The 16,067-nt window shown below is 42.8% G+C and overlaps 2 protein-coding genes across 2 annotated transcripts; one reads left to right on the forward strand and one right to left on the reverse strand.

The window, feature by feature from the left end:
• Nucleotides 1–457: 457 nt before the first annotated feature.
• Nucleotides 458–8,192, reverse strand: mmp23ba (matrix metallopeptidase 23ba). The gene is made up of 8 exons (XM_047603189.1): nt 7,670–8,192; nt 4,515–4,651; nt 3,652–3,791; nt 3,002–3,169; nt 2,701–2,865; nt 1,819–1,929; nt 802–928; nt 458–714 (listed from the first exon to the last, which is right to left on the reverse strand). Exons 1-8 carry the CDS (start codon nt 7,802–7,804, stop codon nt 540–542), a joined length of 1,158 nt encoding a protein of 385 aa, XP_047459145.1. The 5' UTR covers nt 7,805–8,192; the 3' UTR covers nt 458–539.
• A 2,987-nt stretch (nt 8,193–11,179) lies between these two features.
• Nucleotides 11,180–14,823, forward strand: ubiad1 (UbiA prenyltransferase domain containing 1). The gene is made up of 3 exons (XM_047570788.1): nt 11,180–11,383; nt 12,095–12,716; nt 13,886–14,823. The coding sequence occupies exons 2-3, from the start codon at nt 12,152–12,154 to the stop codon at nt 14,371–14,373; spliced, it is 1,053 nt and encodes a 350-aa protein (XP_047426744.1). The 5' UTR covers nt 11,180–11,383; nt 12,095–12,151; the 3' UTR covers nt 14,374–14,823.
• The last annotated feature ends 1,244 nt before the right edge of the window (nt 14,824–16,067 follow it).

Below are 16,067 nucleotides of genomic sequence, written 5' to 3' on the forward strand. Positions count from 1 at the left end.
TGGCATGCATCTACTCCAGGGCTTCTGTAACTTTTTTCAAGCCCCTAAAATGAAACATTCAGAGCGTTTTTTGATGACACCTTTTCAGCGGCTTATGTTTTATAGCACCCTACGGTGGCGATGCTGATATCTTCTTAATTAAAGTATAACACCGTCCAGGGAATTAGTCCCCATTTTCCACAGGTTTACCCGAGAACCTGTGGGTGGCCTTGGACGCAGCCTCTGCAGCAGTAGCTTTGAAGGAGTCCAGCCCAGATGAGTTCAGAGGAACAGCTGATGAGGACTGCACAGATTTTTCATCACCAAATAAAACGCAAAACCGCACCGTCTGCCACAAACAGCTTTTCACAGTCAGGTAGTATTTTCCACAAAAACACTACCTGTCACAGAACATTTATTATTCTCCCATATGAAAAATGCATTTTACGCAGCGACCGTAGACAATAGTATGTGGACGTTTCTTTTTTTTTTTTTTTTTTTTAGAAAAACAAATATGTGCCCTGGTGAATGAGGTCTGCTGGTGACTGCGTGCGTGGCCTTCAGAAGCGCACACGTACCCTCCATGAGTAGTTGGTGAGAACTTTCTCTTTTTTCTTCACGATGCAGGTGTAGGTGCCCTCGTTGATGGCGTTGGCCACTATGGTGATGTGGTCGTCCTTCAGGGAGATGTAGTTGGGGTGAGAGAACTCCAGCAGCTCTCCGTCTTTGTACCAGCTGAAACAGGGACCTGACTTTAGACAAGGTCACTTATTTGTCCCCGCTGCTCGGTAAAGTGATAACAGATCAGAGAGAGACACTCACGATACTTTGCCCTTCTTCGACGCTATTTTCTTCCCGCAACGAAAAGTGAGCTTCTTGCCTTCAACGACCAGCTTGTGTTTGGTCCTCGGGGGAGTCGGGGTGGGAGCTACAGTGGGGAAGGGGAATTCTAAAAAAAGATGTAAAGGAAACATTTTAGTGGATGCAAGGACCATAATGTCACCACTGTCCCTCGAACAAGCTTCACCTAAACTCTGATTCCCGGCAAAATGTTTGACGCAAACAACACATTTTCCGACCTGCTGGCAGGTCTGTGATAGGACAGTGGCTGTCATATCACTACAGTCTCTCCCATCTCATTCCGGACAACACAACAGGAATATCTGCTGTGTGATCAAGTCAAAATCAAGTCTAAAAAAATAAAAAATAGTCGTTCTCATTAATGCCGCAAAAATCTAAATTGACCTTGTGTGTCTCTAACCCTCAAGCCACAGTCTGAAATTCCAGCGGTTTGGAGTCACTCAGGAATTTTCCACAGCCGTACAACGTCTCCCAATCAACAATGAGGAACAGATTACTGCGAGCCAGGAATCGTATCCTCTTGCCTCTCTCCCCGCTGTCCCTCGTTGCTGACAAAAAGCTCAGAAAGCCACAACAATCTATCGGCTGGGATGGTTAAGAGGGGCCATTTCCTGTTGTGTAACAGGAGACTTCAGAACCAGAGCATTGTGCCATGAACCTAAAGATGCTGTCAGACTGCTGTCATACTTGGTATAAAGCAGCCCTTATTGAGACACCAGTCAACAGGTAAGCGTCTCTTCTGTGGAAATGTTCTGGGGCCATAAAGCCTCTCTGGGGATGCTGCCATTCTCCAGAAATAAAACAAACCAGTGTCAAGTGGAATCTCCCCTCAAATCAATTCCTTGAAAACCTCCGTTGAAGCTCTGCTCTGCTGGACCTGTTGGCTCCCGTTGCTCCATTGGCAAACAGTTCACAGCAGCTCCTTGCGCTGCTCAATTGACAGAATCTCCCTCCCAGACTGCTGCTGCTGCATCTTACCGTAACAGAAATCACAGCTGGAGGGGCAGTGCTTCTGCATCAGCTTGCGCTTGCTGTCGCAATAGCCTTTCCGAGCCCAGGCTGGACAGATAAATAGCCGGTCCAAACATCCTGCAGGAGAGGGGAGGGGTGGGGGGAGGGGGGGATCAGACAGCAGCAAATGAATTTAGATCCCCAATCTGCTTTTGATTTCAATGAAAATGACTCACCATAATACACACTAATGATGACTCATGAGTGGTTTGTACAGTATTCATTAATGCCACGTTGGTTTGCAGTGTCAGACGTCAGACACTATGATCTAGTTCTGGCCCAAACACTGCGTGTTTAGCTGTGTTTGTAAGTGTGTATAGACTGAACTCTTCTAATGGGTCCATACTGCGTGATGTTTTTGCGGATAAGGCCACCACTTGAATCGTTTCATTCTTGGCCGGGACACACACAACACAATACACACAGGAGTGAGACAAAAAAACTGATTATGTCATGAAAGATGGCAGTCGACTATGAAGTCAGTGATTGACTTCCTCTCCTTTCACTTTGGCACGTGTCACAGATCTCGCCGTAGAATTTGTCAAACGGGGAGAAAGAAAAGGAATTCTCCGGCTAGTCTTTTGGTGGGGATGTGGAACAGCTGCCCAGACTACACGGCACTCTGTGCTCGTACTGGTTTCTGACACCCCGTAACTGTCAGGCTTCACCATCAGGCCCATCATGTAGTCTGATCCCAGCGGAGCGGCTGAACTTTCTGTTTAAGTTTAGTTATCAAACATGTCATCAAGACCAAAGAAATAAATTAAAAAAATAAATAAATCCCAAAACCCTCTGATGTGTTTGCCGCTGCCAAAAGCAAGACTGAACTCTTGGTGACTGTGAACATACCATAGAGACGGTGCAAACCCCACACCTCATCCTGAGTGATTAGCTTGCGCCCTGTCAGAGTTGCGTTCAGGTGCATTATAGCTTTCGGGTCCATGGAGTGCATGAGTCCCAGGACGTGGCCAATTTCATGAGTCGCCACGTGGACAAGGTCTGTTAGCCAAACCCCTGCAACACAAAGATGCAGTTGATCATTTTACTCTCGTGAACTCCCTTGAGTTCAGCTCAGAGTCTGCTGCCTGCATCAGACACTATTTAAGGGATATATATCATGACTTTCAACAAACATGATAAAGATGCTTGCCTTTCTTCCAGCTGAAGCGCATGTTTCCCAGAATCCAGTACTCGTGGTCGTCAAAGTGGATCTCGCCCGTTGGCGGGAAGAAAGCATGAGCTAGTTCTCCTGTGATGCCGTCGAAACAATGGTGCAAGTGGGAATGCCAGCAGTCTGTGTGGTTGACGGGGTAGAAGCCTGCCAAGACAGAGAGGGGGAGATGCACCTCAGAGCAGAGGAGGGAAGCCCTCACTCCATTTCTTTCTGCTCTGTGTTAAATACAGCAGGCAGAGGATGAATTACAAAAGACAGAGCTTCGTCTTCAGTCTTCACCCCGCAGGATGACAACCATTCCCCTCACTGTCACCCAGAATTTATGCAGGGCCCTGGAGCTTGCACCCAGGGGGACAGATAAAGCATAATTTAGACCGCTTCACCATGGCCTGACATGTATGGAAGTTGTTAAGCATTTCTTTTTTTTTTTAATCTAGAATTATGATTCATGCTCAATATAAGCTTGGTAATATAGTCAAGGTGCTGTGATTTAATGATTTTGGAGGCGAAGACGTTTCAGCGATGACAGCATGGAGAGGGAAACTGTAACAACAAAGCAGAAGTCTGGAGCTCGCAGCCAAGCAACATCTGTTGTGGACTGATACAGACGCTTGCAGAGTACCCACCAATCTTTATGTCTGCCTCTTGGTCAGCTGGCACCTCTCTGAAGGTGAACGGCGAGACGTCACTCCACATGCTGAAAGCCTTGGCGATGCCTCGACGGGTGTCGCTGGCATTAATCAGGTTTGTAGGAAAGGACAGCAACCTGCTCAGAGACAACAGCATTATGTAGTTAAAAGTGGACTCAGCCAAAACACAGTGGCTACTGTTCAGACACACCAGAATTCCCACAAGCACTGCAAGTACAGCTCCATTACAGAGACATTCTCATATATCTCAGCTAATCTTACACTGACTTCAAGTCCATTTGTACCATCCATTCTACTAGTTCAACCACGATTTAAATTTGGCCAATTGTACACTTTTTGTCTACTGTCTACTAAAGTTTGTTGGGCCACCAAAACAGTCAGTTTGAACCTCTCTAGCTCAGACTAATCTTCCCATAAATGACTTTATGGGATCATTTTACAGCTCTAGAAGGAATAAAGTCACTGGAACTTCTCCAAACAGGTAGTGCAGCGCCATCCAAATGTTCTGAAGCCAAGCAACTGCAGAGTGCAAAAGTCCCATATGTGCTCTCTAATTTTCCAAATATGAGCGCAGAGCTCTGTACAGTGATCACAGTCAGATGGGGGCCAACTTTTGCTAGACAAACTGTAATGCACATCCTAAGTGAGATGAGAAGATTGTCCCTTTTACACAAGCACAGCAAACCACATCAACTTTCAACATACAGTATTTAGAGATGCATTAAATGTGTGCTGATGCTTAATACAACAATTTTTTGAATTTATTTATTTTAATGTTTTCTACTCTCAACCATGCCGAGCTGGCACATTGACTGGAGGAGGAACAAACAGATAAATACTTGTATGTCAGCTTGAACTTGTCCCATTTGAGCTTCTCCGGGGTGAGGGTGTAGCGCTTGTTCCTGGAGAGGTGAAGGACTTGAGAGCGGGCCTCTTTGCGGATCCCGATGAGCAACACAGTGGTTTGAGCTTCTTCCTTGGACAAAGAAAAACCTTTAATGAATCACCTAACACTATGAAGTGAAAGCTTGAAGGCCAAGCATTAGGATGACACTTTTCCTGGATGCAGTGGGTCTTGTATCTGTTTGGGGATCGGCATCACCCACTCCAAATAATCTCACCTGGATTCTGACCTGTTTACGGGCACTTTAGTGCTTCCAGAAATGTTGTTTCTGAAAATGCTGTGATATTCTCCAGCTTTTTATGGCCCGCATTGTGCATGAAAACAGGAAGGTCCTGTGTGATGATTATAACAAGATTTGAACAATCTGTATATTACAACTGAGGCCTGTACACACAGCTGGCAATCATCTGGAAACTATTTGTGGTTGAAATATAGTTGCAGTCCATGCAACAGAAAATATTTTCATTTTATAACGCCCTCTGTTTATTTAAAAAACACCCATTATCTCTGTGCTTCAAGAGTGACAAACACAAATACAGTGTATCGTTGATTTAAGATATAATACACAGGGTATGAGTAGAATATGAGTGGATGAAGAGACGCTTCCTTCCAGGAACAGCTTCTAAGTCTAAAAGCTTCAATATGCTTTAGACTGAGTGTTGTGTTGTGAAATAGCATCGAAATGTCCTTTTGAGAACTAAGAACCTGAGCTATTTGTTAAGATGTTGAACTAGTTTCTTTTGCTGTGGAAGTGAACATAATGACCCTATACTATATCCACGCTCCATTCCAGTTAGTAGTACTTGTAGGAGTAGTAGTCGTAGATGAAGAAGTAGTTTGCTAGGCAATGCTATGTAACCACGCCTCACAATGCCACAGACTCCAAGAGCTGTGATTGGTCTGCTGGGTGGCAGCGTGTTTCTGCTTTCGTATTTCCGGCTGCTGCTCCATCTCCACAATTTTTGAAAGCGATTCTTCTGGATCAATAAAGATGGAACACGTCGAGGAAAAGTTAACTGAAGAGGAACATTTGTACAAGTCAACGCCATAGTCACAGCATGCAGACCTCTTTACATGAAGGAGGAGGTCACCTCATCTAAAGTACCTTTATAAAAAGCAGTGTTTCCATTCTTTGTGCTATAGCTTTATAAATAAAGGTCTATAATAAAAGTCGTGCCCATGTTTTACATACAAAATTCTGTCTTAAAAAACAAATTCCTTCATGGAGGCTGATAATCGATCGCCTCTCTCCATCAGACAACATTGGGTGTATTCAAAGAAGACAAGTGACACTCTTGCTCATTTGAAGTATAAAGAAGCATTAATACCACGTGCAATCATTCCAAACTACACCCAGTGCGACCTATGGGTTTTCTTTCTGAGGAAAAGCTCTGAGAATGGAAAACAAATATCTAAGCCGCTCCCTTCATTTTGTATTCTGCACCCTATCCTCTGGTTCCTGTTCCTGCTTCGCCCAGTCAAGACAAATACATGCAGTACTTCCTTCATTTCCTTACCAAAGGGCAGGCGGTCTGGCAGACTGTCCTACATACTGTGGGACTTGAAGCTCTCACACTAAAAATAATATTTCTACATTGAATCACATGCATGGGCTATTGTTTTATACAGCCTGACCTGTATTCCTGACCTCAGATGACACACTGCAGTCATGCGTTCAGGGACATATGAGGTGTTTCACTGAATTCAGGCCAAGTCTGTCTCTGTCAGGTCTTGTTATATTCACTACAATGAAAATAACCTCCCACTTTGGCACAGATTAAGATGGACTGTGCACTGTGAAGCCTGAAACAAGCCCGCCGGACTAAACCCAGGACGCCAGAGGTGAGCACTGACTCTGAGGGCAAAACATCTGAGGACAAGCCCCAGAGGATCCTGAGGGGAGTCTGGAAGAGTTTAACAACACTTCCAGAAACTGCTAAACCAGGGATTATGAGTTTCTTCCTCACTCTCAGACACTGAAGGCTTTATTTGGAAAAAAAAAAAAAGAGGAGTATTGTCTGTGTTTAATTCAAAACACAAACTCGAAGGGAGTCCTCAGCGTGCACATCTGTTTGTCAAACTGCAGCTGTGAATTATAAATGTACACATTCAGACTGTAGATGAATAACATCAAGTGATATAGACACAGAAATGATTTATGCGTGTTCTGATAAACTTTACATTTGGAATCATGTCATTGCCTATAGTTAACATCAAAAAGAAACGCATTAAAGTTGGTCACTTTTATTATGGAAGCCTACAAAGCTTATCAGAGGAAGTTACGCAATCCCGCGCAGTCTTCTTGACTGACACATAATGAGAATGTGTGGCAAAGGAAAATGACGTGAAGCTATCCCCCAGGCTCTGTATCACAGTGGGTGGGTGTGGGCACCGACTGAAGTCTTGGGAGGAAAAATATTACTGCACAGGGATTCACTCCAGTGCTTAAACCTAATTATGGTATTCAACTCGACCCCACCTTAATAGAATCTGATGCCTATTAACATAACCAAGTGATTTCATCCACTGATGTTGAACTCATTATATATTTGAAGGAACCATTGAAATGACTGAAACTGCATGGACAGCAGATGAATGGAAACTGATGGCTACTGTACTGATCTGATCTGATTCTCTATCAGACTCCTGCCGCTTTTACCACACTCCAATAAAGAATACTATATTCTGACGTTACTTTGCTAACTGTCAAGTGTGATTAAAAAGCAGGTTAGCAATCTGTGAATATCTGAGGTAAATTCCAGGTGTAAATGATCCCCTATTTTTATGTCGGTATAGCTAATTTAAACTTTCACATTTGTGTCCACAGCTGCTGCTTGACAGTGAATAGTCACTGGCTTCCAAAGACTTCCAAAGAAGGTGTTATAGGAAGAAATCATTTTGCCATTATGTTGCTTTGCAGAAACAAGAGGAAACGATGTACAGAATTCTGAATGGAGTTTGGTGTAATGTAATCTTTGAAATGATGAACAGCAATTTACGTGTATAGCTTAAATAGAGACAGGCACTATACTGGACTTCACAGCTGCACCTCCAGCCGCTTGAAGCCATGCAGTGGTCGCAACAGCATACCTCTAACCTCCAGGAGGGAAACGCTGTGGTTTGTTGCATCCCTGCGAACAGAAAGCTGAGCAGCGCAGCAGACAGCAGAGGAGAGAAGCCCCAGTCGCCTCTTCGTAAACTTCTGGGAGTCTGACAGCGCACCATGGCTGCGGTATCACACCTCCAGGGAAAAGAAAGCAAAAATAATCCCCTCTGCGAAGACTTACTTTACCATCTATGCCCGTGGTGGGATAGCCTACTACTTCGTGGCCATTGCACGGACGAGTCTCTGTAGTTGCGGAGCTTCGGGGTGTGTGTGCGGCGGCGCAGTCCAGCCTGCGGACCGGGTGGTGAGAGCAGACTGCAGCAGCTCTGCTCGGTATTCTCTTCCTGCCAGCGGGCTGGTTTCACATTACTGTAGATGGGGCAGGAGGTCAGCGTCGAGACAATCTAATGAAAACCAAACGCGCACTGTCCGTCAAGCCACTTGTTGCAGCAGCTCAGTTAAAGCAGAATCAGATGACTTGCTGTGAACATGAGTTTCTAAGGTTTATGTAATGCTACTGGGAGAGGAAATGACATGATTTAGTCTATTAGTCTGTGGCTCTGAGCGGGGAAGAGGTTTGATTATGGAAGACGTCAACTCTAAATGAGCCGGCAGACTAAAGCAACCTGCAACCCTAATCCTAACAGTTCATATTGGAGCAGGAGCCTCAGTATTAATGTTGTTTTCGCGGTTTGCAGTGAAGGGAGCTGAACTGGGACACTTTATGGTAAACGATTTATCAAATAATTTATAGATGGCGTGATATTCTTAGACACTTTGGCAAGTGTCTCTCAAATATATTTATATTATATTATTCTGGTATTATAAAAGTCAGACTATCAACAAGTCTCTTCTTGAGCTATGGTATCACAGACAGGTAAAGTTTGAGTTGCCACCAAAAAAAAAAAAAAAAGGTCACACACTAATATTTCACTGGACTGCCTTAAGATTTGATTACAGCAACATGCACTGTGACGTTGTTTCCATACGAAGCATCTATAACGTCCCAAGATTTATTTCCATCCCCTGTTGCATTAATTCTTCACCAAGATCTGATACTGATGATGTGAGAGTCTGACCACTGATCAAAACCTTCTCCAACACATCCCAAACATTCTCAGTGAGATTCAGGTCTGGACTCTGGTGGCCAATCCATGTGTGAAAATGATGTCTCGGGCTCCCTGAACCACTATTTGAGCCCCATGAATCCTGGCATTGAGAAAAAAAAAATCATTGATGGAATAACCTGGTCATTCAGTATATTCAGCTGATCTCATTCCTTGGGCATAATGTTGCTGAACCTAGACCTGAGCACCTACACTAACCCCAGATCATACCACTGACCCCACAGGCTTGTACAGTAGACACTAGGCATGATGGGTAAATCACTTAATCTGCCTCTCTTCTTACCCTGATGCCCCATCACTCTGGAACAGGGTCAGTCTGGACTCATCAGACCATATGACCTTCTTCCTTTGCTCCAGAGTCCAATATTTATGCTCCCCAGCAGACTGAAGTTTTTTTTTTTTTGTTTTTTTTTTACCGGTTTATGCTGTATATGATACTAATGCACTTTTGAAAAAAGGTTTTGGGAAAATTGTAGCAACAATGCAAAATTACTTATTGTGATTGGCTGTAAAATGTAAGGGAGCTGTGACACTCCAACATCTTGCACAAGTGACCTGATAACCTAAAGTAGATAATTTCACCTGATGTGTTGATGCGAGTTAATGTATTTGGACTACTTAAGCACTTCTTTAGAGCTTCTAGAGCTATGCTAACCTTTTAACCTGTCAGGCTTTATAATTTTTAACTAATGTAGAGGTAGATGAAAGAGGACCTGTTGATGCTGTCTGTTATGAGTTGATGCTCTCTGTTATGAGTTTGGCTTTAAACTAGATAAGTGTAACTCATTTAATACTGTTTGAGGAGAAAATTAAAAAATTGGCATCTGTTACATATCTGGGAATAAAATAAAGAGCCATGACCAGTGACTGGTGGAGGTTAAACTAAGGTTCAGTTCAGGGACAATGGGGTGATGTCAACCATTAGGAGAAGTATTTAATTAGTTTTTTAGGATATTAATAAACCATTTTTATCGCAGATTGTAGAGAAAGCACAGGTGTATTGATTATGGCTGCTTTCCATTTGAGCAATATTCTGATTTTATGCTGCTTCACTGTCATAACGTACTGGGATACTTAAAGGAACTGAGCTTTCATTAAACACCGGTACTTTTCTATTGTGACAAATGAAGCTGAGCATAAGTTAAATCAAAAAGACTGTCTTTCTCCTAGTCCAAACTCAGTTCTCTCTCTCACCATCATTCCCTTCCCACTTCTCTAATTAGCTGATTATGAGACTTTTCATTTTTTCCATTCAGATTCTTTCCTCATCTCAATCAGTCAATTATATAATTTCTTCCGAACTTTAATTAACCTTCACATCCAGGTTCACGTTACTCTCACTCCTCACCCCATCCAGGTCTCAAGCGTTCTCTTCTTCTCATCATCTCAGTCTGGGCCCGAGGGTTTCCTACGCTAAGCATGGCCTTACCTCCTCCATCACATCTGATGGTGCTACAGCTGGATCACCACCATAATCTTTCTCGTGTTTTCTATTGTGTGTTATTAAATCAGATGTTTATTGGGCACTCAAAAGGAAATCTCTCCTGATTGAAGTCAAGGTGTCCGCTTTGAAAATTGTCTGTTCTGTGTGTGTTCATATTTTTCATCAAAGTAATTTGAACCAGCAGCTGGATTGAATCATATAGTTGACCTGAAACAGAAGTTCTCTTTAAGCTTATGTTATAATGAATTCTTATTTTGTCTCATTACAATCCTGCTGTTGGATTGGCATACCATAGTTTCACCTCCAATTCTTATTTTTACGCAGCTTCACCAACTGCTTTTAATGGGTTTGGAATAATTGTTGTGCTCCTCAATACTTACACATAAGGACTATGAAGGTAGACACTCCCTTGCCAGTTCATTAGGTACATTAGTGAGCATGAATGCATTGTGATATAGTTCTCCATTAAACCTTAGCTTCCTGAATGTTCTGGTATTTTAGTGTTCAAAGACTGAGACTATTTTGGAGGTTGTGGTTCGTAGTACTGGTGAACTGTATTGTATTTTCCTGACACATGTTTCTATTATTTTGAGTTTTGACAACCTCATTTTAGTCAGTGGACAAGGCTGACTAACGGGAACGCTGTTTAACAGGACCACAAAATATATTTCCAAGCGTGAACTGACACTTTTTATCTCCGTTTCAACATAAAAGGCAGATTTAGTGATGAACTGTTGAAATGCATTAGTAATTAATATAGATCTAATTATTTTGCAACGGCATAATAAATATATTTATACAAAGAATACTAAAATTAGTAACTTTAATATTTTTTCGTTAATTTCATGAAATTGCACCAAAATCATTAAGAGGAACCAAACGGGAGACGGAACCATTGAATCTAGGCGCGCTTCCATCGGGCCTCCCTTCGACGTGGCACTCGTGGCGAAGGAAATGGCGGCCGTCAGGTGCAGCAGGGTTCACAGTGGCCGACCAGCCGAGTACCCTCGAAGTTGACACGTAAGCTTTCCTTCCTGCCCCGCACAGCAACCGGCCTCATCGCGCACAGAACTATGTTTTCAAGCGGAGAGACGTGCAGTTTTTGCCGGACACCGAAGACATAGCAGGTGAGAGCTGCTGTCAGACATTTCCTTCTCTCCGTCCCCGAACACAGGACGTCAGCGCGGTGGCTACCCACTTAGCTCTAATCTCATAATCTTAGTAGTTAGCCCGAAGCTGTCTACCTCTAGCGGGTGCGCTGCCGTTTTCCAGTTCGTTGGTTTCCCCCCATAGAGGTAGCTTCATCAACATGTTAGTGTGAGTGAGATATATAACTAAATGCCACTTGTTTTTGCGAGTTAAATAAGTAGCTGGTGTTTCTTCAGCTTCAGAAGCCTTTTGGTGCATATTGTATCTATACTTAACATTAGCTAGCACAATCCATGTGTACAGGAAGGGCTTTATAATTTCGTTCAATTAAAATGTGTAAAAATCTTAATGCAAATAATAACTTCAAATATAAGTTATAATCCACAGGGTCTTGTTATGAATCAGAACGTTTTTCAATCTAAAAAATAAAATTAAACGAGAAATGCCACAACTTTACTTCTTATGTTTATATACTTTTGTATGTATATACTGTCTACCTTGGAAAAAAAGAGTTTCTTTAATCTTAATTTGACTGCCTAGTTAAATTAATTTTATGGAGTAGTTCGCAACGTACTGAAGTACTTAGTCTGATTTTTATGCTGGGGAATTGCTACATACCTGTCAAGACCATCACTCTCCGCCTCCTGTCTTGTAATTTTGTTTTTTTTAATGTGTTTCTATTTATACAGGAACACCACGACTAATATTCGGAAGCATTGCTCGTGCCGCAAACCCCTTACAGAGCAATGGCTGAAGAGCAGATGCAAAGCAGGGTAGAAACATTTGTCCTGGCTGGATCGAATGGCCATAATGGCCAACAGTGGCGGACCGGTATGAATAACGTGGTGCACCATCATCCTGAAGCCACCAACCACATGTCCAGGATGGCCCGCGTTGCCTCAGATGTCAGGCATAAATGTGCGGCCTATGTTCTCGCACTGAGGCCGTGGAGCTTCAGTGCCTCGCTCACACCCGTGGCCCTTGGCAGCGCCTTGGCGTACAAACTGGAGGGCTCTGTGGACCTGGTCATCCTGATGGTGTGCGCGGTGGCCGTCCTCGTGGTCCACGGAGCAGGAAACCTTGTGAACACCTACTATGACTTCTCCAAAGGGATTGATCACAAGAAGAGTGATGATAGAACTCTAGTGGATGAAATCTTGGCGCCACAGGATGTTGTTATGTTTGGTGCTTTGTTATATTCTTTGGGGTGCTTGTGTGCCACTCTGCTCTACTTCCTGTCTACGCTTAGATTGGAGCACCTAGCTCTTATTTATTTTGGGGGACTTTCCAGCTCTTTTTTGTACACTGGCGGTAAGTAAAAGATTATCTTGAATCTCTTGAACCACTACCCCTCTGTTTATTAGCCACTATACTCCCTGAAAATAAACATTTTACATTCAAGCTGCACACAGATGCATTGCATATTGGTCGCTCTGGAAGCAGCAAAAGGTTAATATGAAATACACAAGTGGAATCAGCACATTTATGTCTGTCATCATGTTTTGATGAAGAACACATTAATCAGTCAGCAACATTCATCTACACAACAGAAATGTTATCTCTTACAGTTATGTTTCTAGCTGTGCAAATACAAAAGAGCACAAACACTGATATTCAGTTTTTATATTTCTCGTCCTTGAAAATTTGTAGAGGTGACTTTCTGCACTGAAAAGTTGTATTTGCAGTGTTCTAGAGTATTGTGTCTTAAATGTCAGGTGTGTGAGAGAGAGAATGCTTATGTGCTTCAATATCCCTGGTCTACAGTCTCTCGTTTGTTGGGATTGTGCAAATAGTTTCAAACCTGAGACAGATGTGTCACATTTCTACATGAGGTGAAATTCAAAGTGTATTCTTTCCATCATTTCATCCATCAAAACATGGAGAACGTTAGTATGTTTTAATGCTCAGAGAGTCTTTTCCACAGTACAGTTAGTATTTTTTTGCAGTAAATTCCAAAAAAAACAAAAAAGATATTCAAAAAACCAGAGGAGAGGAATCTCCAACATCACTGATAACTAGAAGCTCAGTTTACTTGTCATGGTTAGTACTTCCAAACCTATGAAAATAGTTGTATAGTTCTAGGACTCTGGATGAAGTCTGTGAACATAAAACCCAGACATTTCTTAATGTTATCAAATGTGTAACAGAGTCCTTGTGTTGCTATCAGGGATCGTGGAGCTTGAAATACTCAGTTTATCAGAGACAGAAGGTTTGATACTGAGCTGATATTTGTCCTTCCATCCTAGGAGTTAGTAATGTTGACCATCCTTTGTACTCTAAGTTAGGAGAGGTTTAAGAGATTCATTAATACACAACTGGAATATGCTTTGAAATATGTAAAAGCTGACCTTCTGAATCTACAGAACTTGAGGTCAGGAAAGAAGAAGTGATAAGTCTCTGTGCTACTAGATTTGATGGTACCATGGTGACAGTCAATAATCACAAAGTCAAATGTGACTTCATGTTTCTCTTCTCCCCAGGCATCGGCCTCAAGTACGTCGCCTTGGGAGATGTAGTGATCCTCATTACTTTCGGCCCTCTGGCAGTCATGTTTGCTCATGCGGTACAGGTTGGCTACCTCTCGGTGCTGCCGCTGGTGTATGCCGTCCCGCTGGCCCTCAACACGGAAGCCATCCTCCACAGCAACAACACCAGAGACATGGACTCGGACAAGCAGGCTGGCATCGTCACCCTGGCCATCCTCGTAGGCCCCACGCTCTCTTATATCCTCTACAACCTCCTGCTCTTTGCCCCCTATGTGGTCTTCTGCATCCTCGCCACACGGTACACCATCAGCATGGCACTGCCTCTGCTCACGCTGCCCATGGCCTTCCCTCTGGAGAAGCAGTTCCGCAGTCGATTCTACGCCAAGATCCCCCAGAAAACAGCCAAGCTCAACCTACTCATGGGACTCTTCTACGTGTTCGGGATCATCCTGGCACCTCCTGGCAGCTTGCCATTACTGTGAGCCATTGGCTTTCAAACTATTATTTTGTTGTTTTAATACAGACTAGTTTAAGAACCTCTTTGTATTTGTACAAAGATTACCTGAAGGCTTTCACCGCCTTTAATTTATTGTTTAATTTATGAGTTGAACAGAGATTTAGTTTAGCGCCTCCTCTGTGAAACTGAAGATGTAATTGGATGTTTTTTTTCCAGTATTAGGCCCACTGGAATGTGTTGGTGAAATTAAGAAGTGTTGGTGTCATTTTGTAGAGGTGGGCAACATTACAATGAAGTTGCCATATTTGTAGTAACACTGACACCAAAAAGGTGAACAAACCATTATTCTCACCATTGTACTCTCTTTATGGTACATGTTTATTTGTGCTTCTTTTTTTTTTCTTTTTTTTTTTTTTTTTGCAAAGCCAAATAGTATTTTACAGGATTGTAATAAAACTCACTGATGCTGATGTGCCATGTTGTCTACTCGTGTCTTCAAATGGAACAAATATGGTAATACATTGAAAAAATGAATGACAAACTGATAAATGGTGTTGACAGTAAGTCTGTGAAGGTCCTCAGTCATCCAGGTCATGGTAATCCAAAAGGCGTTGAATAAAGGCAAGTGGACTTGTAGAATTTCTTGAAGACATTTTGGATGTAGTACGCAAAAGACTGCAAAAGGATGACACTTTGGCCTCAACTCAGAACAAATCTGCGTGTTACTCGACCTGTGCCTGACCACCACCTATGTCGAGTTTAATGGAGGTTTCTACAGGCGGAAACACGTCTGTGTGATGGGGTCACCAGTGTCACCGATCACGGCCATTCTCTACATGGAAGAAGTAGAGACCAGAGCCCTGAACACCTTTGCAGGTTCAACCCCCACCCTCTGGTACAGGTATGTGGGTGACACCTGGGTCAAAATCAGGACAGAGGAGGTGGAATCTTTTACACAACACATCAATGCAGAGGACATCAGTGGGGAGAGCCTGGCCTTTTTGGTGCATGTTGAAGAAGGCCAAAGCCTCACCATCAAAGTATACAGACAACCCACAGACACAGACCAGCACTTATTGTTTGATTCCCACCACCCTCTGGAACACAAACTAGGAGTCATCAGAACCCTTCAGTACCGAGCACAGACTGTTCCCACCAGACAGGATGGAAAGAAGAAGGAGGGGCTACACATCAAACAAACCCTCAAAACATGTGGATATCCCAACTAGGCCTTTGTCAAAGGCTCAAAAAGATATCCCAAGAAACTGAGGTGAATTTTTGGAAAACAAACCATCCCAGTTTAGTTCAGACCTGGGAATGCACTTAGACAAAAACTGGTCCACCCAAAAGACAAAACACTCAGAGTAATGTAGTGTATGCAACTGTGCCTGCCAGGCAGACTAAATGAAATATGAGTGTTAACTGTATGCCAGTATCAATAAGGCAGCTTATATATCCAATTATAGACATTTCATGTGAAGGCCAAGAAAACTGGAATTGAAAAGCAGCACATTCTGACATATTGTTTTTACAGAAACCTAAAGTTTGTTTGTTATTTCTGATCTCTTCATTTATTATCATAGAGTTTTACATTTTAGAGATACCACTAGGATGTTTTTTGTCATACTATCTGCAAGGAACCCTTACGCATACACTAACATATCCATTTTTATTTAAATGACAAGTTTCAGTTCTGTAAGTCACAGTGCAATGGAGGAC

Source organism: Mugil cephalus, chromosome 1 (genome assembly GCF_022458985.1).
Source record: "Mugil cephalus isolate CIBA_MC_2020 chromosome 1, CIBA_Mcephalus_1.1, whole genome shotgun sequence".
In the NCBI taxonomy this organism is placed as follows: domain Eukaryota; kingdom Metazoa; phylum Chordata; class Actinopteri; order Mugiliformes; family Mugilidae; genus Mugil; species Mugil cephalus.